Source organism: Fukomys damarensis, unplaced genomic scaffold (genome assembly GCF_012274545.1).
Source record: "Fukomys damarensis isolate Sample0158 unplaced genomic scaffold, DMR_v1.0_HiC HiC_scaffold_23, whole genome shotgun sequence".
NCBI classification, from domain to species: Eukaryota; Metazoa; Chordata; class Mammalia; order Rodentia; family Bathyergidae; genus Fukomys; species Fukomys damarensis.
In genome coordinates, this window is record NW_022900935.1 from 58,561,509 (window position 1) to 58,580,881 (window position 19,373).

General features: G+C 47.6%; 1 protein-coding gene across 1 annotated transcript; it reads right to left on the minus strand.

Annotated features, from left to right (window-relative positions):
* Positions 1–3,641: 3,641 nt before the first annotated feature.
* On the minus strand, positions 3,642–10,812 carry LOC104866591 (CMRF35-like molecule 3). Its single transcript, XM_033767420.1, has 6 exons — positions 10,662–10,812; positions 8,409–8,738; positions 6,678–6,842; positions 6,319–6,403; positions 5,502–5,540; positions 3,642–5,157 (listed from the first exon to the last, which is right to left on the minus strand). Exons 1-6 carry the CDS (start codon positions 10,765–10,767, stop codon positions 4,881–4,883), a joined length of 1,002 nt encoding a protein of 333 aa, XP_033623311.1. The 5' UTR covers positions 10,768–10,812; the 3' UTR covers positions 3,642–4,880.
* Between the last annotated feature and the right edge of the window lie 8,561 nt (positions 10,813–19,373).

Below are 19,373 nucleotides of genomic sequence, written 5' to 3' on the forward strand. Positions count from 1 at the left end.
GGATCTTGCATCAACAAATATCCAGGATACCCTCAACGGCAAAGCAAAACGACAAAAAGCCAAAATGAGTAGTTAACAGTGAAACCAGGAAGGAAGCAGTGTCCTTAGGGGGAGGCCAGCATTTGGCGGTGACGCACACAGCCCGGGGAACAGGGTGCTCAGACCACTCAAAGTGAGGAGCTGTATCTCAGACACCACTCACAACCAAAATACTTACAGGGTCGCCTCCTGGTAAAATGGGGGACCCCAAATTGCCACCCACAAGCAATGGGAAATGGTTAGAATACAGTCACTGGAAAACTAGACACCCATATACAAAAGAATGATGTTAGACTCTTATCTGATACCATATACAAAAATGAACTCAAAAGGATCAAAGACCTTACCAGTAAGACCTAAAACTAGAAAACGTCTAGAGAAAGCATAAGGCAAAAATCTTCACACTTTTGTATTTGGCAATGATTTCTTGGACATGACAGCAAAATCAAAGGCAACAAAAGAAAAATAGACACGAGGCCGGGGATTTAGCTCAGTGGTGGCATCGCCTGCCTCATAAGGGCAAGGTCCGGAGTTCAATCCCCACTACCAAAACAAAGAAAGAAAAATAGACACATGGAACTATGAGGAAAAAAAAAAAACCTTTAAATTTGTGCATTAAAAGGCAACCCAGAGAATGGAGAAGATATTTGTAAATCATATATCTGATAAAGGGTCACACCTAGAATATACAAAGAACTCCTAAATCACAACAAGAAATAAAGCAAACAACCCATTTAAAACACAGGCAGAAGTGGGCCAGGGATGTAGCTCAGTGGTTCTGCCCCCTGCCTCACAAGGTCCTGAGTTCCATCCCCAGTACCAAAAAACAAAACAAAGCAAACAAACAACAACAACAACAAAAAACCACAGGCAGAGAACTTGAAGAGGCATCTCTCCAAAGATGAAACAAGGCGCTCAACATCTCCAAATTTCAGGGAAATAAAAATTAAAACCGTGAGATACCACTTCACACCTGGTAGAATAGCTGTCATAGAAACGAACAAAATTAGGAATTGCTGGGGAGGATGTGGAGAAATTGGAATCTTGGGCATTGTTGGTGGGAATGTAAGATGGTGGCACCATTGTGGAAAATGGCGTGAAGATTATGCAACAGAAGTAAAAAAATATAGCTGCCATGTAACTCAGAAACCTCACTTCTGGATGTATATTCTAAAGAATCGAAAGCAGGATCTCGAAACACTTCTGTGTTTCTTGCAACATTATCCACGATAACAAGAGGTAGAGAGACAGGCTGAGCGTCCGTCGGTGGAGAAAGGCATAAAGGTACCACGGGAAGGAATACTGTCATATATACAGGGTGGGCGAGCCCTGAGGACAGACACTATCTAGGTAAAAGGGACCAGGCACAGGACAAACGCCACATGATTCCATTTAGGTGTCATAGCCAAAGTAATCCAGCTCATAGTGTTACAGAAGGAGTCAGTAAGTGACACACAGAGAGGCAGCAGATCAGAAGTAAAATAACAAATCTACTCATCAATAAGGGTGGATCGCACATATGCTGTGCCTGGATCGACAATGCACTGGGTTATAACTCCTCCTTTTATAAGGTTTTACAGCCTTGACTTCATTTGGGTGGTTACATTCCATTCTCACAGTTCAAATCACGGTCACAGAATAGTTAATCTTTTCAACCCAGACGTAACAGTTCTTTTCAGTTGGGGAGTTTACCTTTAAGATTCGCCTAGGTATCTATTGTAGTCCACAGGAAGGGGGATATTCAGGGTCAGGGGAGCAAATGCTAGAAATGGGTTCTTTCATCCAGACACTCACACGATCACGTGGCTCCAGTCTCCTTGGAGCTCAGGGCCTTGCTGTGCCCTGTTATCTCAGGGTCAGACCGAATGCCTCATTCAGCAATTAGTGCCTTTGGTGCCTTTTAGTTCTGAGTGAAACGAACTGCTGTTAGAGACAGCAGAAGCCATTTTACATGGTAACACGTTATGGGTTTTTGCTATTTATAAAAGTTTTCCCTATCGGTAGAAGCAACGAGTGACGTGGTGGAGGCTGGGGGCTGTCAAGGGGCAGGAGGCTCTGTGTTCCCTGGGCCTCCCGTGTGGCACAAAATCGCCCTCACGCTGAGCTTGAATTTGTGCTCCTCCCGCCTTAGCCTCTGAGTGCCAAGATTACAGATATTTGTCACTATGTTTGTTAGTTCTTTTTCCTGTAGGTAAAAGGAGAACTGAGCATGAGGGTCACACACCTGTAATCCCAGTCATTCACTGCAGGAGGCTGAGGCAGGAGGATGGTGAGTTGGGAGTCACTGTGCTGGGAAACTTAGCAAGACCCTGCCTCAAAGTAAAGTAAAAAAGGCTGGGGTGTAACTCGGTGGTAGAGGAGTGCTTGCCTACCATGTCTGAGGCCCTGGACTTGATCTCCAGCACTGAAAAGAAAAAAAGAAAAAAAAAAAAAGACCCTGGGCCCTAGGCTCTGGTGGGGGCCCTCACTACTGTTACTTTCCTGGCTGCTGCTGCTGCTCCCCATTCCTCACAGCTCCCCTTCAAGTGTACTTCCCATGCCAGGTGTGTGTGTGTGTGTGTGTGTGTGTGCGTGTCTGGAGGTGGTGTGCGGGGGAGGAGCTCATGGAGGAGAAGTTCTACCCTCTGCCCTGCTCTTCGTTTACTAACTTTAGATTCTCGTCAGAAGACGTTCAAGGCCTGTGGCCTTCGGCTCCAGGCACCTAATCAAAACACATCAGCTGGAAAATGCAGGCCCAACTCCTGTTCATTGATCTCTGTGTTCCCTCTGCCCAAGAGAGGGGCCTGTTAGCGAGCTTTGTCCATCAGCTTTCCTGGGAACTCCAGGGTACTTCTGAGAAGTTCAGTGGCTTCTCTGGGGTGGTAGGAGCGAGATCAGAAAAATATAACTCCTGACCTGCTAGAGACCAGATGTCCCAAGTTCTTGTCCTCTGAGTATCAAAGAATAAATTACAAGGGACAAAGGAGGTCGAGAGTAGGAAAGGTTTAGTAAGGAAAAGCTCCTGAGAGACAGGAGGGGTTCCAACTGGGTGGCCTCCAAGGCCCTTTCTCAGGGGCGATTTGTACAGCCAAATCACAATGTGCGAACAGCACGGGACAGACTACAATCAATCTACTGTATAGCCATCCAGCTCATATTGACCCAGTAGTTAAACAAGGCAGGTAGTGAGGCTATGTGCAAAGAACTAAGGCGTTTGGGGGAAGGGAGAGGAGTATGGGTCCAGACATTCCGGTCACCCACCCATGGGCCTGAAGCCTGTCTGGGCCCATTGGACCAGGTGGTGCCGATTACAGTGCAATCTCAGGTTGCTGTCTATCTCGAAGGCCTGGCTAGCTCATCTCTACCCTGAGGCTCTCTTCAGATTTGCCCCAGACACAATTCCAACGTCTCCGGTTTTTGTGCTGACTTCCTTGAGGGTCCGTCCAATCCTTCTCTGACTGTGTATTTATTCCTACCTGACATAGCTGCCTATAGTAGGAGGAGAACTCAGCTTACTGCTTCCACAGAGAACAGGGATTCCCCAGTTCCTCAGTCAGAAATGGCTGGGCCCCTCCACATCCTGGACGGCAGGGATCCCCAGAGCCGCCCTGTCAGCCCTGCATCGCTGGGTCTCAGGCAGCTGGACCCAGGGCCTGGTCATGGGGCAAGCATCTGCAGCCAGTGGACGGTGGGCCCAGATCCCCAACACAATGACCCAATACCTCATCCAGGCTCCCTCTCTCTCCTTCTGGGCTCCTCATGGGCCAGAGCCCTGCACCAAACTCAAACGCAGAGAAAACTCGCTTCGCTGAAGGACAAGAGGGGCTCACAGTCTTGGTGGGAGAGCAGGCTCCAGATCCCAAGCCAGGATCAGGTGCACCCTCTCCTTGGTCCCCTCCCATGGCACCAGCCCCTTGCTGCCCACTGTCCTGACGAAGAGCAGGGTGGGCATGGGGAACCGAACCTGTGCGGTTGGACAGGGGTTTGTGCTCAGGTGCGGGGGACACATCTTGGTGGGCCTGTTTCTCCTCACGTGAAGAGAAGCTCTCTCTGCAGTGAAGGCCCCTGACCCTCATGGCACTAAGCAACCTATTCAGAAGTGTTGTTGCTGTGGGTGAGGCCTTACAGATGTCTCTTCTCTCAGACTTTTAAATTACTGAATTATTTTTCTAAAAGCTTTATTTAAGAGACAGCATCATTCCCCCGGGATAATTTTCATTATCCACACCCCCAACTTGAGGGGGCTCCCAAGGTTCAGTGGGGTCTTTGAGGAGAAGCCCCAGCAGCTGTGCTCATGGCAGGGGCTCAGGTCAACCCCGAGGAAGAGGAGGAGGGAGAGAAGGAGGAAGAGGAGGAGGGAGAGAAGGGAGAGAAGAGGTGTGTGGGAGGATGGGGAAGAGGAGGAGGAGGGAGAGGAAGCCATCGCTCCAGCAGTGTGGACTCAGAGCCCTGTCCTCCTCGGAGGAGGGGACACCCAAACTCGTGCCCCAGAACCAGGGACTCGCCACAGAACCAGCCCCTGGAGGAGGACCGGGCCTTAGTCAGAGGCTCGTGGCCATGAGCCATCAAAACCCAACCAGACCAACTGAAGGAAAAAATGAGTTTCTAAAATCCTACTTCAGGCACTCAGGCAGGGAGGGCGGTGAGCTGGTCTTTCCACCTCTCGCCTGCGCTTTCATCTAGGCTCTGCCTGAGTTTTCCCAGCACAGGACATGGCCATGCAAGGCTGGGCTCTGTCTCAGCGGCCCCTGGCCATGAGCTGCCCCTGGCGACACGGGGTGTCTGCCGCCCGAAGAAATGGGAGCAGGCTGCTGGCCCTGCAGGTGCCCACGATGGCTCTGAGCTGGGCAGAGTGGAGGAGTCTAGCCAGCTCTCCACGTGTGGCCATTTGCTGTGCCCTCAGGATATAGGGTTTTTTTTTCCAGGGCCCTCTTCTCTGCTCCAAGGTGAGAAGTCTCTGCACATCCATCTCTCGAAGGAGTCTTATCGTTGGTCAAAAGTTCTGAGTTCAAATTCACACAGGTAGGGTGTTCCCACTGCTCCTCGGGGACCCTCTGTGGCCCCTTCAACCAGAGGACTGCACCAACCAAGATGAGCAAGATGGGCACCTTCACAAACACCAGGAGTATGTAGTGGGTCCTGTGAGAGGAACAGCCGTCAGAGCCCTGGGCCCCTCCCTCTGTCACTCCCTATCCCGGGCACCGTGAGCTGACAGCCAGCTTCAGAGTCAGAGACCCTGCACCCACCGCCCCACTCTGAAGACCTCCCAGGAGTCTTGCTCATGATCCAACCCTGAGGGCTCCTTGGATGTAACCTCAGCCGGTCTTGTACGAGCACTTCTTCCTTTCTAATTTTATTTCTGGGACTTCCCCTCACCAAACTACAAGGAAGATCTAAAACTACAGTGAATGTTTAAATACAAAAGAATTCGCTAGAGTAAAAGACACATTGGCATTAATCCCCCTCACTTCAAACACACTTACTGCATGGTTCTTGCCACTCTCAAAAGCAATTCCGGAAGTCATCTTTTGTGAATGTCTTTGCAAACTGTGATTAAAAAAAATATATAGTGAATGTGGCTGCCAAGTGCCATTGAAATAGAAAGGCAAGCTTGTAAGAAACACGACAGTGTGTCCTCATTGCACTTCCTGTGCCACGTGACTTCCGGCTCCTCCCCCAAATCAAAATGGCCGTGAAAGATAACCGATGTGAGTCGGTTCAGGACATTAAGGCAGGCGTGGCAGCACAAGACACTCACGCAACAGGACTCCCAGAACCGCTCCAGAAAACAGCAAGAACAGTGGGATAAGTGTGTTTTAAGTGAGGGGGAGTATTCCAAGAGGGATTACGGGCAGTGCGTCTTTTACTCTACTAAATTTTTAAGAATATAAACACGCAATATATTTTTCTATCGCATCTCATAGATCTCAGTTCAAAAGAAACCTGGAGGTCACCACATGCGGGCTATGTTTTCCCGCCTTTGTCCCCCTAATGCCATCTCCACGTTGACCAGTTGCTCTCCTTGCTCTGTGTCCCGTGATGTCTTGAATCACGGAGATTGGTACCTTATCTTCCCTGGCACCCAGAAGGCCACCACCGATTGGTGATGTTTAGAGAGGAGAGCTCTGCCCAGGGTTTTTCCAGTGAGCACTCCATGGGGAGGTGGTGGGTGAGGGACTTCAGGGGTGGAGAGTGGGCTTGGGGCTGGCATCGGTGACAGAAACAGGCAGAGTCCTCGGGCTTGGGTCCCATGGCAGAAGCCCAGGTAGGGTAGCAGAATAAAGGAGCTGAGGGCCTTACCTTCTGTAGGACCCAGAGGACACCCCCATGCTGCTGTCCTCACTAGATCCAGCCAGTGGTTTGGAGGACATGGTGACTGTTCCCGCTAGACACAGGCAGAGTTGGCCACAGGTGAGTGGTACAGCCTGGGGACTTAGTCATGACTCTAATGCAATCCCACCCCAGGAGCCCTCATCAGGAGACACCTCTGCGCTGGACTGCAAAGCTTCATCTCTTCAAATACAGCTCCTTGGGCTTCTACCGAGTCATCTGACACCTAGCGCATGATCATTTCCTCCCATCATTTTTAAGAGTGCAAGGAGAAATAAACATTAAATAGAAAAAAAAATCACCATGGTTTATTCATAGCCTCTTTCCACTCAGTGATGCAGAAAATAAAATCCCTGGTCCTTTCCACTCAGGTGGAACCCAAGCTGGGCTCAAGGACAGAAGATTCTGAAGATGGGGTGCCCAGTGATTAGGGTGATCAGAGAGTGGGGCTCTGGTGAGTAGTAGAGGGTGTATTCCGGTTAACTGGTGAACAACTATGGGGAATGGAAGATTTTGTATGAGATGAATTATGGTGAGCAGTTTTATCATAGACTCCTGACACCCTCTTGGCCTTGAGCATTCCTGACCTGTAGCTTTTTTTTTTTTTTTCCCCAGTACTAGGTATTGAACTCAGGACTTTCTTGCTAAATTATATCCCCAGCATTTTTTTTGTTTTGTTTTGTTTTGTTTTTTGAGATGGGATCTGAATAAATTGCTAAACTGCACAGGCTGGGCTTGAACTTGGGATCCTCCTGCCTCAGCCTCCCAGCACAGGTGTGTGCCGCCATCACACCTGGCTTGTAGTTATCCTTTATTTTAGTCCCTGCTATGGCAAGCTCTTTCCCAAAGTTCCCTAGCTGCCATCTCACCAGGCAGCCTCCAGCTGAGCTCCAGATATTGGCATTCTAATCCTAACAGCTCCTGTGGAGGCCCCTGATTGCCACATAGGCTGGTGGTTTTATGGACCCCAACAGGACCCCTAAATGCCTTCTTTTTAAAGCCCCACACTGGGCATAATTTTTACTTCTCTATCCCTTGCCCACATGTCTTACCCAATCCCCTTCCGGTCTCCAGAGACCTTTCGAACTTCCCCTACACGGTAGCTTTGGAGAAGCCTTTCTTGGGGAACCCTTTCTGGACCCGCTTAACCCAAGGGCAGCCCGGGCAGCCCTCAATGGTTTCAACTCTAACAACTCATGGGCTTATCTGAAAGCCAACAGCATCTATGTGCCCATCAACCATCGCCCGCATGGACATGGGTCTGAGGATGGCTGGGCACCAATGAGCTAGATAGAAGCAGAGTGCTCATCCTCAGGTACCAGCAGCAGCAACAGGAAGAATCTGGAGCCTCTGGAGGGCCTGAGGCATGAAGGAGGTGCCAGGCAGCCAGAGAGCTCCCTGATGTTGATTTCCAAGCAAAGCCTTCCTTTATAGCTATGTGAGAACCTCCCTGGTTCTTTACTCCTAACTCACTCTTCTGCAGCGAGTTAGAAGCAGGGACCCAGATGGGAGAGATGCTATAGAACACTCAGCAGCATTGTGGGTTGCAGGCCTGGGGGAGTCAACACTGGACCCTTTGGGTTGTCCCAGCTCCCCACTGTCCCATGTCAGAACAGAACTAGGGAGGGTATGGGTTCCAGGAGACTAGCCATTCCCTAGACTGATGCCCTGGGACCCTCACCAAGCAGCCAAGGCCTACCCGGAGCTCCAAGGGGAGAATGAAATTGCTAGGACTGTGTAGCCCCAGAACAGTAGAACTGGGCCATGGGCTGCTGAAAGACAGGCCCGTATCCTGTCCCCATCCCAAGATCTACCAGCCCTGCCCTGTGTCAGCTGGATACTCAGACACCCTCAGGGATGGAGACGCCCAATGTGCTCGGCAATTGCTCTTCCTTGCTGCTCTCAACTCTCCCCCATCTGTCTGCCCGCCTGCTTGTCTGTCTCTCTATCTCCTAGGCTGCTAGTCAGTTCCCTCCAGCCCTTGGTGGGAGGGGAAACACGCACTGACTTTTTCCATCTTAAGCCCCAGGGCCTGGCGGTACAGATGAGCAAGTTCTTACCTGGGTCAACGGCCACTTTCACTGATGTCCCAAGGTCAGTTCCACTTCTCTCAATCCCACACCAGTAAGTGTCCGCGTCATCTTGCCTGAGCCTCTCCATGGTCACCTGGAATGTCTGAGCTCTCGGATCATCCCTGATGGACACCCGGCCACTCCTCTCTTCTTGCTCGGACCCTCTGGTTTTAACCAGGATCTCACACACATACCAGCTTGCTCCTCGACACCACCATTTATTGTAGGTCTTCCATCTTCTGCTATAGTGACACTGAACCGTCACAGACCCTCCTGCTAAGCCTCTCACAGACTCTGGGCCTTGGAGGGAGAAACAACCTGGAAAATAGAATCACCAAGTATAGCTCCTGTCACCCTGAGCTAGGCCGATGTGCAGAGCTTGGATGAGGGTCCCAGCTACTCCACTCACCCCGACACACCTGGCTCTTTGCACCCACTTCCTCTGAGGTCCAGCCTTCTGTAACCTCTCTGTGAGATGCTTGGGCTCCCAGACCTCCCTTCCCTAGGCTCGTGTCACTTCTGATTTTCTCAATGCTGTGCTCCTCTGATCTCTTCCTTCCCGGTCTACTCTGCCCCTGAGGCTTCAACCAGTTCTCTTGGTATGGCTGGTCGTGCTTTCGTAAATATTTAACACCAGCTATCTGTGGGGGAAAAAAAGAATCTGTGGCTCGTAACATTTTGCCAATCTCCAGGTGTAAATGCTCCCATCATGGCCGGTGACAGGTTACTGATGTGTTGGCCCTGGACACACTGAGCAGAGCTGCCCACAACCTACTCTTGTGAGCCAGGATAAGTCAGCTTTCATACGTCACAGGGAAGCCCAGGGTCTCATTCCAGCCTGCAGCTTGTCTCACCTCTGTCCCCAGAGAGGGATTCCTCCACTGCCATGGCCTCAGGTGTTGCCTACACCCCAGATCCCCCATACTCATAGCTCAAATTCTCCCCTTTGCTCCAGCCCTCCGTTTATAGACGCGCACAGATATCTCTCCCCCACCCAGTAGGCACGGAACTGAAGGCACTGCCTCTCCCAGCCCACCTACTCCTCTACGTGTCCTCTTTCTAGAGGCTCCGGCTGGAAGTCTCAGTAAAGAGCAGGTATGAAGGTGCCACATTGTCATCCTCTGGACCTTCTCCCTGCACTATTTCAACTGACTTGAGATTTGCATTTGTGGTCAGCACAATAATGCCCCACCTAGATGTTGACATCCTCATACTCTGAACTTATGAATATGTTCTGCACATTAAAGACATAGAGACAAGGAGATGACCCTGTATTATCCACTGGGTCCTTATAAGTGGAAAAGTTAAAAGACAGGTGCTGGGAATGTAGCTCAGCAGCACAGCATCCGCCTGGCAAAGGTCAGGCACTGAGTTCAATGTCCAATACCAAATAAAAAAAAAAAGACAGGTTTAACGATGATCTGTTACTGGCTTTGAAGATGGAGGAGGGGTCATGGGCCACGGAAAGCCCAGGGCTTCTGAAAAAGGCAAGGAAGCAGATGGTCCCTCACAGCCTCAGAAGAAACACAACCTGCTATTGGCCAAGAAGACCATTTCAGAAAAGATCATTTCTTCAGAACAGTAAGATCATGAATTCATATTGTTGGTGTAAATGGCTGAGTTGCTGGTAATTTGTTATAGCAGCCATGGGAAATTCATATGTTATTCAACCGGCAGAACCAGCTTTGTGATCTTCAGACCAGCAGTTACTCCCCAGCCTCCCTGGAGAACTTGGCATCCCCGTGGGTCCTGTGCTCTCTGCAAAAGATTTCAGTACCTTGCAAGCGCACCTCACAATGATCTTGCTTTGGCCTCTGCTGTTGCATTCTGCAGGGACAGCATGATCAAGCAGAAAGCACGAACTTTGCATGCAGAGAGATGGGTCTATCACAGACTAGTTGGGAAACCTTGGATGAGTTGCTTAACTTCTCCAAGTTTTACTTCCTTATTTATAAAACGACAATGCTGCTATCTCCCTCATGCAGGTTGTTACAAAACTTAGATATGTGTCCAATATATTTAGGGGGTGTTTTGTCAGCAACTGCCCATCAGTGGGTCAGGACCTTGTCTGATGTCCTGCTGATGCCTACTTCCTGTCCAGCATCATTCCCTGTTCCTCCTTGGCTCAGACTCTAAGAGCTGCCTCCACTTTTATCTTGCCCTCCTGATGTGCCCTCCCGTACCGCACCCTGCCTGTGAGCGCGCCTCCATGCCTGCCCTCCTCCCAGTCACCTTCCTCACCTCCTCCGAGGAACAGGCTCTGGGCGCTCACAGGCTTCCTCACACCGGCACCTCCTGCTGCTGCCACCTCTGCCCCGGCCCTTCCTTCAGGTCCTGGACTTTGCATTGGTATTTTATTTCAATTAGCTTCTCCTTTCCTGTCTTCCTTGCCAGGATGTTGCGCAAAAACCAGACTCCTTTCTTTATTATTCTCTCTCTCCCTCTCCCTCTTCCTCTCCTTCTCCCTCTTCTACTCCCAGCCCCATGGTCTTGCTCAGTGTCTGGATCATGGTAGATACCAGCAGCATTAGAGATTGTTTTGGAAAAGAAGCAGGTCACCATGTTCTTGGCCATAATCATTTAAATTCTAGGATTAGCTACAGTTTCTGCAGCAGTGGAGGGTGCCATACAGGATGTTAGTTGAAGTACTGATATAACAGTAACCATCGGAAAAATGCAAAGGCCATTAACAGGGAATTAAACCAATAAGTTATGGTCCACCTACAGCATGGCTAAAAAAAAAAAAATGACAGCCAGGTGTGGTGGCACATACCTGTCACCCCAGCTGCTTGGGAGACAAAAGCAGGAAGATGGAAAGTTTAAGGTCGGCCGGGGAATTTAGCAAGAACCTATCTCAAAAATAAAATATAAAATGGGCTGGGGGTATAGCTCAGTGGTAGAATTCCCTATGTTCAATCCCCACTACTGGGGAAAAGAAAGACACATTTTCAGACAGTGATAGGAGTCAGGTCTGAGATGTATTATTATTATTATTAGGTTCCTTTAAAAGCTGCCTAACAGCCAGGAGTGGTGGCGCACACCTGTAATCCCAGCACTTGGGAGGCTGAGGCAGGAGGATCGCTGTAAGTTCAAGACCAGCCTGGGCTACATAGTGAGTTCTAGGTCAGTCTCAAATACACAGTGAGACCCTGTCTCAAAAACATACACACACACACACACACAAAAATAAACAAAAAAGTTGCCTAACAGACTATATGTGATTGCATTTCTATAGTAAATACATTGAAAACATATGTTTGAAACTTTTAACAGTGGTTAGTCCTGAGATTGGGTTTTACGGGGGAAATTTCTCTTTCAAAATCATACGTTTCTATTGTGTATAAATGTTTGTGAGGGCGTTAATAGATGCAAGAGTAAGAAAAAGATCTGAACAATAAAAAAAATGAGTAAACTAGAAGAAGAGTTGTTAAAAACCAGCAACTGCTGCAAACCAAAATCAAATGCAGGTAAAGAGGGGCAAGTTTGTTCCTAAAAGAAAAATAACCGAGTTACAGTGGAGAGGAGAGGTTCAATACAGATTATGTTTGCAGCCATCACAAGCAGCAGAAAAGACAAATAGAGGCATTGTCGTAGATGCCCCATCAAGCCCAGCACCCATGATTGAATGTGACTGTAAGGCACTCACAATGTGGTTGGGCCCTTTGTGTGTGTGTGTGTGTGTGTGTGTGTGTGTGTGTGTGTGTGTGTCTGTGTGTGTTTGTGGCGGTTGTAAACATGGACAAGGATGGTTGAAGCTATTGCTCGGGCCTCTGAGTGAGAAATGGAGGCCAAGGCAGGGTGTAAATTCAAAGCAGGCCTGGGCAACTTCACTCAGTGAGGCCCTGCCTCAAAAGCGAAAAGCCAAAAAGAGCCAGCAAGGCAGCCCAGAGCCAAGGCCCTAGGCTCAATTCATAGAATAACAGCAACAGAATTCGTTTGAGAGAAGAGGGTGGTGGAGGCGGAACTCTGGGGCACAGAGCCAAAGGCTTTCAAAGCAGAAGGCTCTTTCCATTTTAGTTTTTCATTTTGTTGTGACTCTGAGATGTAAGCTTTCTCCTTTGATTCGGTCCTTCCCACGGGCACAAAAGCCTTGTCGAAAGAATCTCAGTGTATGGCATTTTGCGTCCCTGTAAGTGCAGCAGCGTGCATGTGAGAGTGAATGGGCATGAGTGTGTGACCACGGAGACGTGGATATGCATGGAGTGTATGGGGTGTGACAACATTCCCGTGTGTGCGCCTTTGAAGTCACTGCGCATGTGCGCACGGGTGTCCAGGCGCCTCACCCAGCCCTTCGGCTCAGCCTCTAGGGTAGCCAGATGCTGGGATGAAGAGGGTCACATTCCCACCTATCCCTCCTAATTGTATATTTGTTATCACCCTCAAGTCCAGCCACCTCCCTGCAGGCAGCCTGTGCACTGGGAGCTCCTCTTCTTCATGCGCTCTCCTCCCTGAGCCTGCACCGCTCTGCACAATGGTGCTGTCGCTAGGGTGCCCTTTCTGCTTGCTGGAAGGACTGACTGCTTCCTTTAAAGGGTAGCGAAGGACGAGTCTCTGAGACGCTTTCTCCAGCGCGCCCAGTGGGAGCGGCTTTCTGCTCCTAGCACATCCCCACTGGTATATCATTGTGTCCCGCCCTTGGTGGTTCTTCCAAAGTATACGTCACCCACCAGTATCTCTGGTGTACATCTTCTTTAACAGCCAGTCCCATTTCCCTTTCCCTTCATAGCCTCAGGGCCTGATGCACTCTGGGCATTATGTAGGGCCCAGTGCACTTCTGTAGAATGAATCAACAAAACCACCCCTCATTTTGGTGGACAAAGCAGGTCCCCTCCAGGGACAGGTACCCTCTGCTGCTGCTCTGCTTCTCTAAGACCAAGACCCAGCCACCCACCCCCAGCCCATCCCCACTCACCTGGGAGACCGAGGAGGAGCAGAGCTGGGGGCAGCCACATGGTCCTGCTTCCCTGCTCACTGCTTTGACCTATACCAAGCAGCAAACATGGATCCAGCTGGACTCAGAGGGCTGCCTGAGCCCAGGCTTACCACTTCTGCTGTCCAGATTGCCTTTGATCTTCTTACTCTTTCACTTCCTTTTATAGAGTTGGTATTTCCTGCTCTTAATTATTCAGCAAAGAGGGCGTCCTTTCTTGGCAGAGCCGGGTTATCAGTTAAAAATGTCCTTACTAGGTAGAAAAGAGGAGGCAAGGGGACCATTCAAAGTGAGGAGGGGCAGGAGAGACAAGTCTTCAGACTAGTGGAGGGAGGCATCTGGTCTTTCAGCCCTTGGGTCGAAGCAGACCAAACCCCAGATGTTAAATCCAGTAACGGATCTGCACTAGAGTGATAGGCCGCAGCAGCAGAGAACCCCAACTCAAGTGGACCATCCTTGGCTACCTAGACGTGCATTTCCTCAGGTGTGATAGCCAAATGCATAGAAGTGGACTGGGGTCAGACAGATTGGCCTCTTCTCCTTCTTACAAACCTCGGACAACTTACTTAATCCTCCTAGCCTGTTTTTATTCTTTTATGTGTGTGTCTGTTCATTGGGTTTCCATGATTTTTGTGAGAGAATTAAATGAGAACACCTATATGGAGTTTTAATGCTGAGAAATTAAGTGGTCTGGGTCCCAAAATGGCGGAGCAGTGCCATGCTTCTCAGGAACTCAGCTTCTCCAGGACAGTGTCTGGAGTCTGGAAACCAATAGCCAGGAGAGGAGTTGAAGTGAGTGGAGGTTACCTGGGAACCACGCGGGAACCGATAGAGGAGAAGAAAATAGGATTGAGTGACGCAGAAGAAATCAGTCACACTGTGGAGAGACCATGCAGCAAGGCAGGCAGCTGCTGCTAGGAGGCAAGGCGAAACTAGCAATTTTTTTGCTCACAGAGAACGGGAGAACTGCATCAGGACCACGAAAGCCATCTGCAGTCAGATGGGACACTGCTTCTGGAACAGCCTTCGTGGTCAGCAGCTGGTGGCTGGTGGGGACGTCAGTACGGGGAAGGGCTGAGTGTTTGAGTTGGGGCAGCCCCTGGACTACTTCACCCCACCAAATTCCCAGAGTGGAGGCGGGAAAGAGAGGCAGGGGCTGGTGAACACAGAGCTGGTTCCCGCGGTCAGAGGCCAGGTTCGTCCGAGTTACCCAGGATGGGAAGCCCACATTGGTATCAGGTTCTCACTGTGAGCAGACCTCTACACCCAGCACTGCTCTAGGGACGGGCTGCCACCTCAGACTTCCGGCATGAACAGAAACACATCCTGGTTTGAGCTCTGCTCCTTCACCTTCGGCGGAGTCAAAGAGCCATGCAATGAAAACAATAGGACATGGTCTTTTCTTATTGTTTGTATTATTTTTTCATTTTCTATTTTACCATTTATTTTTTGACTCTTTGCTGTTTTCTCTCTGTATGCCCCCCTCCGTACTTAGAAAATTTTTATTTGTACATTTTAGGTATACAATATAATGACATTCATCACTGGGGATTTGTACCTTTACCTAACATATCTTCATTCTTGTGTTTCCCCATATCCTGCTCTCCCTTCAACCCCTCCACCCTCCCCTATCTACAAAGTCTTTGTTTCCATTTTTTTCATTTTCTCACATGAATTCCATTCCCCTTTCCTTCCCCCTCCCCTTCCCACTTCCCCTTTGCACCTTTTCTTCCCATTTCACATTATCTATGACACATGCTGAACCTTATTTACAATTCAGTTTCTCACACCAGAGAAACTCTTCACTATTCACACGCGTGCCCTGTTTATTTTACCCCCATACTTTTATTCCTTTATCTTGCCCTTTTCTCGTTTATGAGCGGGTCTGTGTACATGTGTTTCTCTTCCTCCTGCCTTTTTTCTCCCGGTATAGTTTATAGAGGGGAAGGGAATTCTCCCTTATATCCGTATCTCTCCACCTGATCTCTTTCTCCTGTGTCTTTTTCATTCTCAATTTTTCTTTTCTTTCCTCTACCCCTTTTCATTCGTCTCCCTTTAACTTTATCTCTAATATTTATATCAGTCATAAAATCTTTTCCCACCCCTATTTCTCACTACCAGTTTTGTAGCCAGGTTTCCCTGCTACCCTCTTCTAAATATATAACACAACCTTAGCATCGTTAGGATCCTTTGCCCTCGTCTTATTTTCTCCTTCCCATACCACGGAGTGCAGGGCTTAAGAATGGGAAGGAAGAAAGAAAGAAAAAAAAAAAAAGTTTCTTCTCTTCTCTTCCCCATTCTGCTATTGTCCGGTCCCCAAACCCCGAGCTTCAGATAAATGATTCTATAAAATTACTGTTGAATACTGTTTTTCATCATTAGAGATCAGATATCACATTTAGTGTACATTAACTGTGGGTCGGGAATTGAGTTGTTGTGATGGTTACATTATAATCATGGATTTCTTCTCTACAATAAAGGGAGACCCAACATGGGGTCTCATAGTACATATTTCTCAATCAGCCCTGATAGATTACCACTATGACCGATTCGTTGGTTACTGCTGTAGCTGATTTGATTGCACAGGAATAATCCTGACTCAGTGGACAGTTTAGAGCCAGTGAACCTGTCTGCAAAATCCACCCTCCCACCCAGGGAGAGGGCCAGCAAGAGTTCCTAACCATAGCACGTGGATGAAATCAGACTCCCCAAGAATGCCTGCAGCCTGCCAGAAAGAAGCCCTGAGTCTCACTTAGCTTCCGCATTGTGGTGGAGGGATCAGGGGAGTCAGTGGGGTGTGGGCCACTCAGACTCCCTGGCAAAGAAGCCACTGGGAATCACATACACAGTGTCTCACTGGTGTAAGACTTGAGTCTCACTTTTACTCCTGGAGCGTGAACAGCCAAGGGGCTTCCACGATGCTGGGCTCAGTAGCTCAGCGAGGCTCCAGGAGCTTGTCACACAGCGAGAGTCACCCAGGAAGGAACACACCAGGCCAGTTGGCGAATAGACCTTTATTAGTCTGGCCAGATGGCACTCCCCAAGCCAAGTAGCTCAGAGAGGCGGCTAGCTCAGAAACAGAGGCCATTTTATATAGGGCTGAAGGGGGGTTTACACTTAAAACTTACAGGAAGAGGACAAAGGCAAAGAGTCAGTTGATCTGAGCTAGTGGTCGTCATGTACTAATGATCAGCAGAGTGATTATCCATTGTTCCATTTACAACCTAGATCATCATAAAGTTCAGAACATTCAGACTACAGGCATGCAAGGAGTGGCGTGACCTGCCTTGGGTCTCTGTGTTCACTACAGTTTCCATCTAGCCTCCCAGCTACTTCAAAGCAGCCACCCAACAATTCACAATTAATCACTAGTTATTCCATAAGGGATGGAGGGGAGCGACAGCCTCCAGGTCATTCGCTGGTCAACATGGAGTCGCTCTGGTTCAGCCAGGCTCCCACACTGGAATATTTAATCTGAGTTCCCGTTGGATAGCATATGAGTTCTTGATTTATTTAGTAATGTGGGGTTATGTCAAGTTCTCTTACGGAAACTTACTTTCCCTAATTTATCGGGTTGCTTCTTGTGTATGTTTGTTCTTTCATTGGCTCTGATTTAATAGGGGCCAAATTTCTCTTCCTTGTCCCAGCTCTTTATCTAGTTCTTTCATCTCAAACCCACAAGATAATACTGTTAGCATATCTCTTGTTGGTTTGTTTGTTTGTTTTTTGAGACAGGGTCTCACTATGTAGTTGAGACTGACATGGAATTCACTCTGTAGCCCAGGCTGGTCTCGAACTCACAGCAATCCTCCTGCCTCAGCCTCCCGAGTGCTGGGATTACAGGCATGCACCACCACACCCTGCATTAACATATTTCTCTATCCGTTTTCCAAACATGAAAATTCCTCCTCCCAAGTTTTTAAATTCTTCATACCTAGTTCCCTCACAGTCTCTCCTATCTTCCCTAGTATTATTCCTTGAGCCTCCCTACCCTAAGCCTTAGGCTCATCCATATCTTATCTAGCTTATTACCCACCCTATCAGTAAGTTCTGACAACCACAAAGCTTTCCTCGATCACAAAGTAAACCCCCTTTCTCCCGTATCTCACCCTCGCCCCCACAAAATATCCTCTGAAAACTCTCAATATAAACCCTAAACTCAACTAAGAGTACTCCAGTGAAATCAGACCCCACATCAAATTTTTCTTCTCATCTATCACTATTTCTCCCATCAAACCTCTCCCCTTGTGTCTAACATGCCTCATTCAACCGCATGCAATTCTCCCAACCTTACCCCACCTCACCTACCTCATTGCAGAACAACCACAGATATTAAACTGCCATAGTGTGCATAGGGAATAGCAAAAGGGAGAAGGTGACAGCAAGGACTATCATATAGAAGTGTTGTAAAGTTGAATCTGTGGGTGCTGTTATAACCAGAAGTAATTCTTTTAGCAAAACGTAGGGACAGGGTCAAAATCACTTAAAATAAATAACAAATAAATTCTAGTGCTGGACATAAGAAGCTGAAAATTATTCATAGTGAGGAAATAGCCTAGTAAAAATCTCCACGTAAGCCACAAACTTTCTTCAGTTCTCTAGTCCTCAATCTGCAGTAACCACCAAAGAAGGAGAGGAAAAAAGATGGGGCCATACTATATAACTTTTAAAAAGATATGTACATAAACAAACAAACACAGATACACATAGGAGAGTGGCAAGGAAATAGGAGCTCTCTGAATCCCCCAAACTCTCCCAGGGCAGAGCAAAGGATCAGAAAAGGAGAAAAAATCAAATACCAGGTAGCAGATATCTATGAAAAGCTCATAAAAGAGATAAAGAAAACAGGTGACTTCAAGAAGAAATGAACCAAAAGTTCACAGCAATTTTACTCAATATGCCCACAGTGAATTTTGGGGAAATAGGTAAAAAACTGGATGAGCTAACCAAAACAGCTCAAAATTTGAATGACAAATTCAACAAGAACAGGGAATCCTTGAAAGGATGCCAAATAGAAATACCTGAAATTTTTAAAAAAATTAGAATTCATACAGTGAAGAAATGAGGAATGTGAAGACAGAGTGATATTAAGGACAAAATAGTGAATTATGATAAAGAACTCAGAGGCCAAAAAGAAAATAGAGAATAAGAGAAGACTATCCAGTAGCTACTAGTTGACAAGAAGACCAATCTAAGGTTAAAAAGAGTTAGAGAAAAAATTAGAAGATAACACAGATGGATCCATCAACATGTTTACAGAAATCATGGACGATTATTTCCCAAATATAGGAAAAGAATTTAAAATACAAAGAGGCAACACTTATAGAGCACCAAACAATTATGATGAATAAAGATGCTCACCAAAGTATATCCTTATTACATTACCAGACAGCTAGAAACAAAACAAAACAGAATTTTAAAAGCAGACAGAAAAAACAAACAAAAAACACATACAAAGGCAAACCAATTAGAATTACAGCAGACTTCTCAACACAAACCCTAAAGGCCAGGAGAGCTTGGAGTGAAATATTTCAGGTCCTAAGAGCAAGCAACTTCCAACCCAGATTAACTTACCCAGCAACATTCTTTCAAAATAGATGGAGCAGTAAGGTATATCCATGCAGAAGACCAGCTCAGAAGATATATGAGTGTTAAACCAGTTTGGAGAAAAATTTAAAATATTCTTGACAGAAACAATGAATTGGGCACAGCTAAAAACACAAAGTAAATATCAAGATCAATGGATAAACAGCAACAAAAAGATCAGGAAAAGGAAAACAAAGGACACACCAATAGATGAAGGTAATGTTAGTAAATAATCAACACATCTTAGTAATATCTCTTAATGGGTTATTTTTTGTTTTGTTTTATTTTGTTTTTTGTGGTACCAGGGATTGAACTGGGGTCCTTGCACTTGCAAGACAATCAGTGGAACCACTGAGCTAAAACCCCAGCCCAGTAATATCTCTTAATGTTAACAGCCTCAACTCTCCAATTAAAAGACACAGACAGCAGACTGGATC

Excerpts from the sequence above, each read along its gene's own strand:
- LOC104866591 (XM_033767420.1), bottom strand. The coding sequence starts at position 10,767 with ATGCAAAGTCCAGGACCTGAAGGAAGGGCCGGGGCAGAGGTGGCAGCA. Across the intron at positions 8,739-10,661 it reads GAGCCTGTTCCTCGGAGGAG|GTTGTTTCTCCCTCCAAGGC; the intron begins GTGAGGAAGGTG and ends TCTATTTTCCAG. Across the intron at positions 6,843-8,408 it reads GAAAGTGGCCGTTGACCCAG|TTGTTCACCAGTTAACCGGA; the intron begins GTAAGAACTTGC and ends CATTCCCCATAG.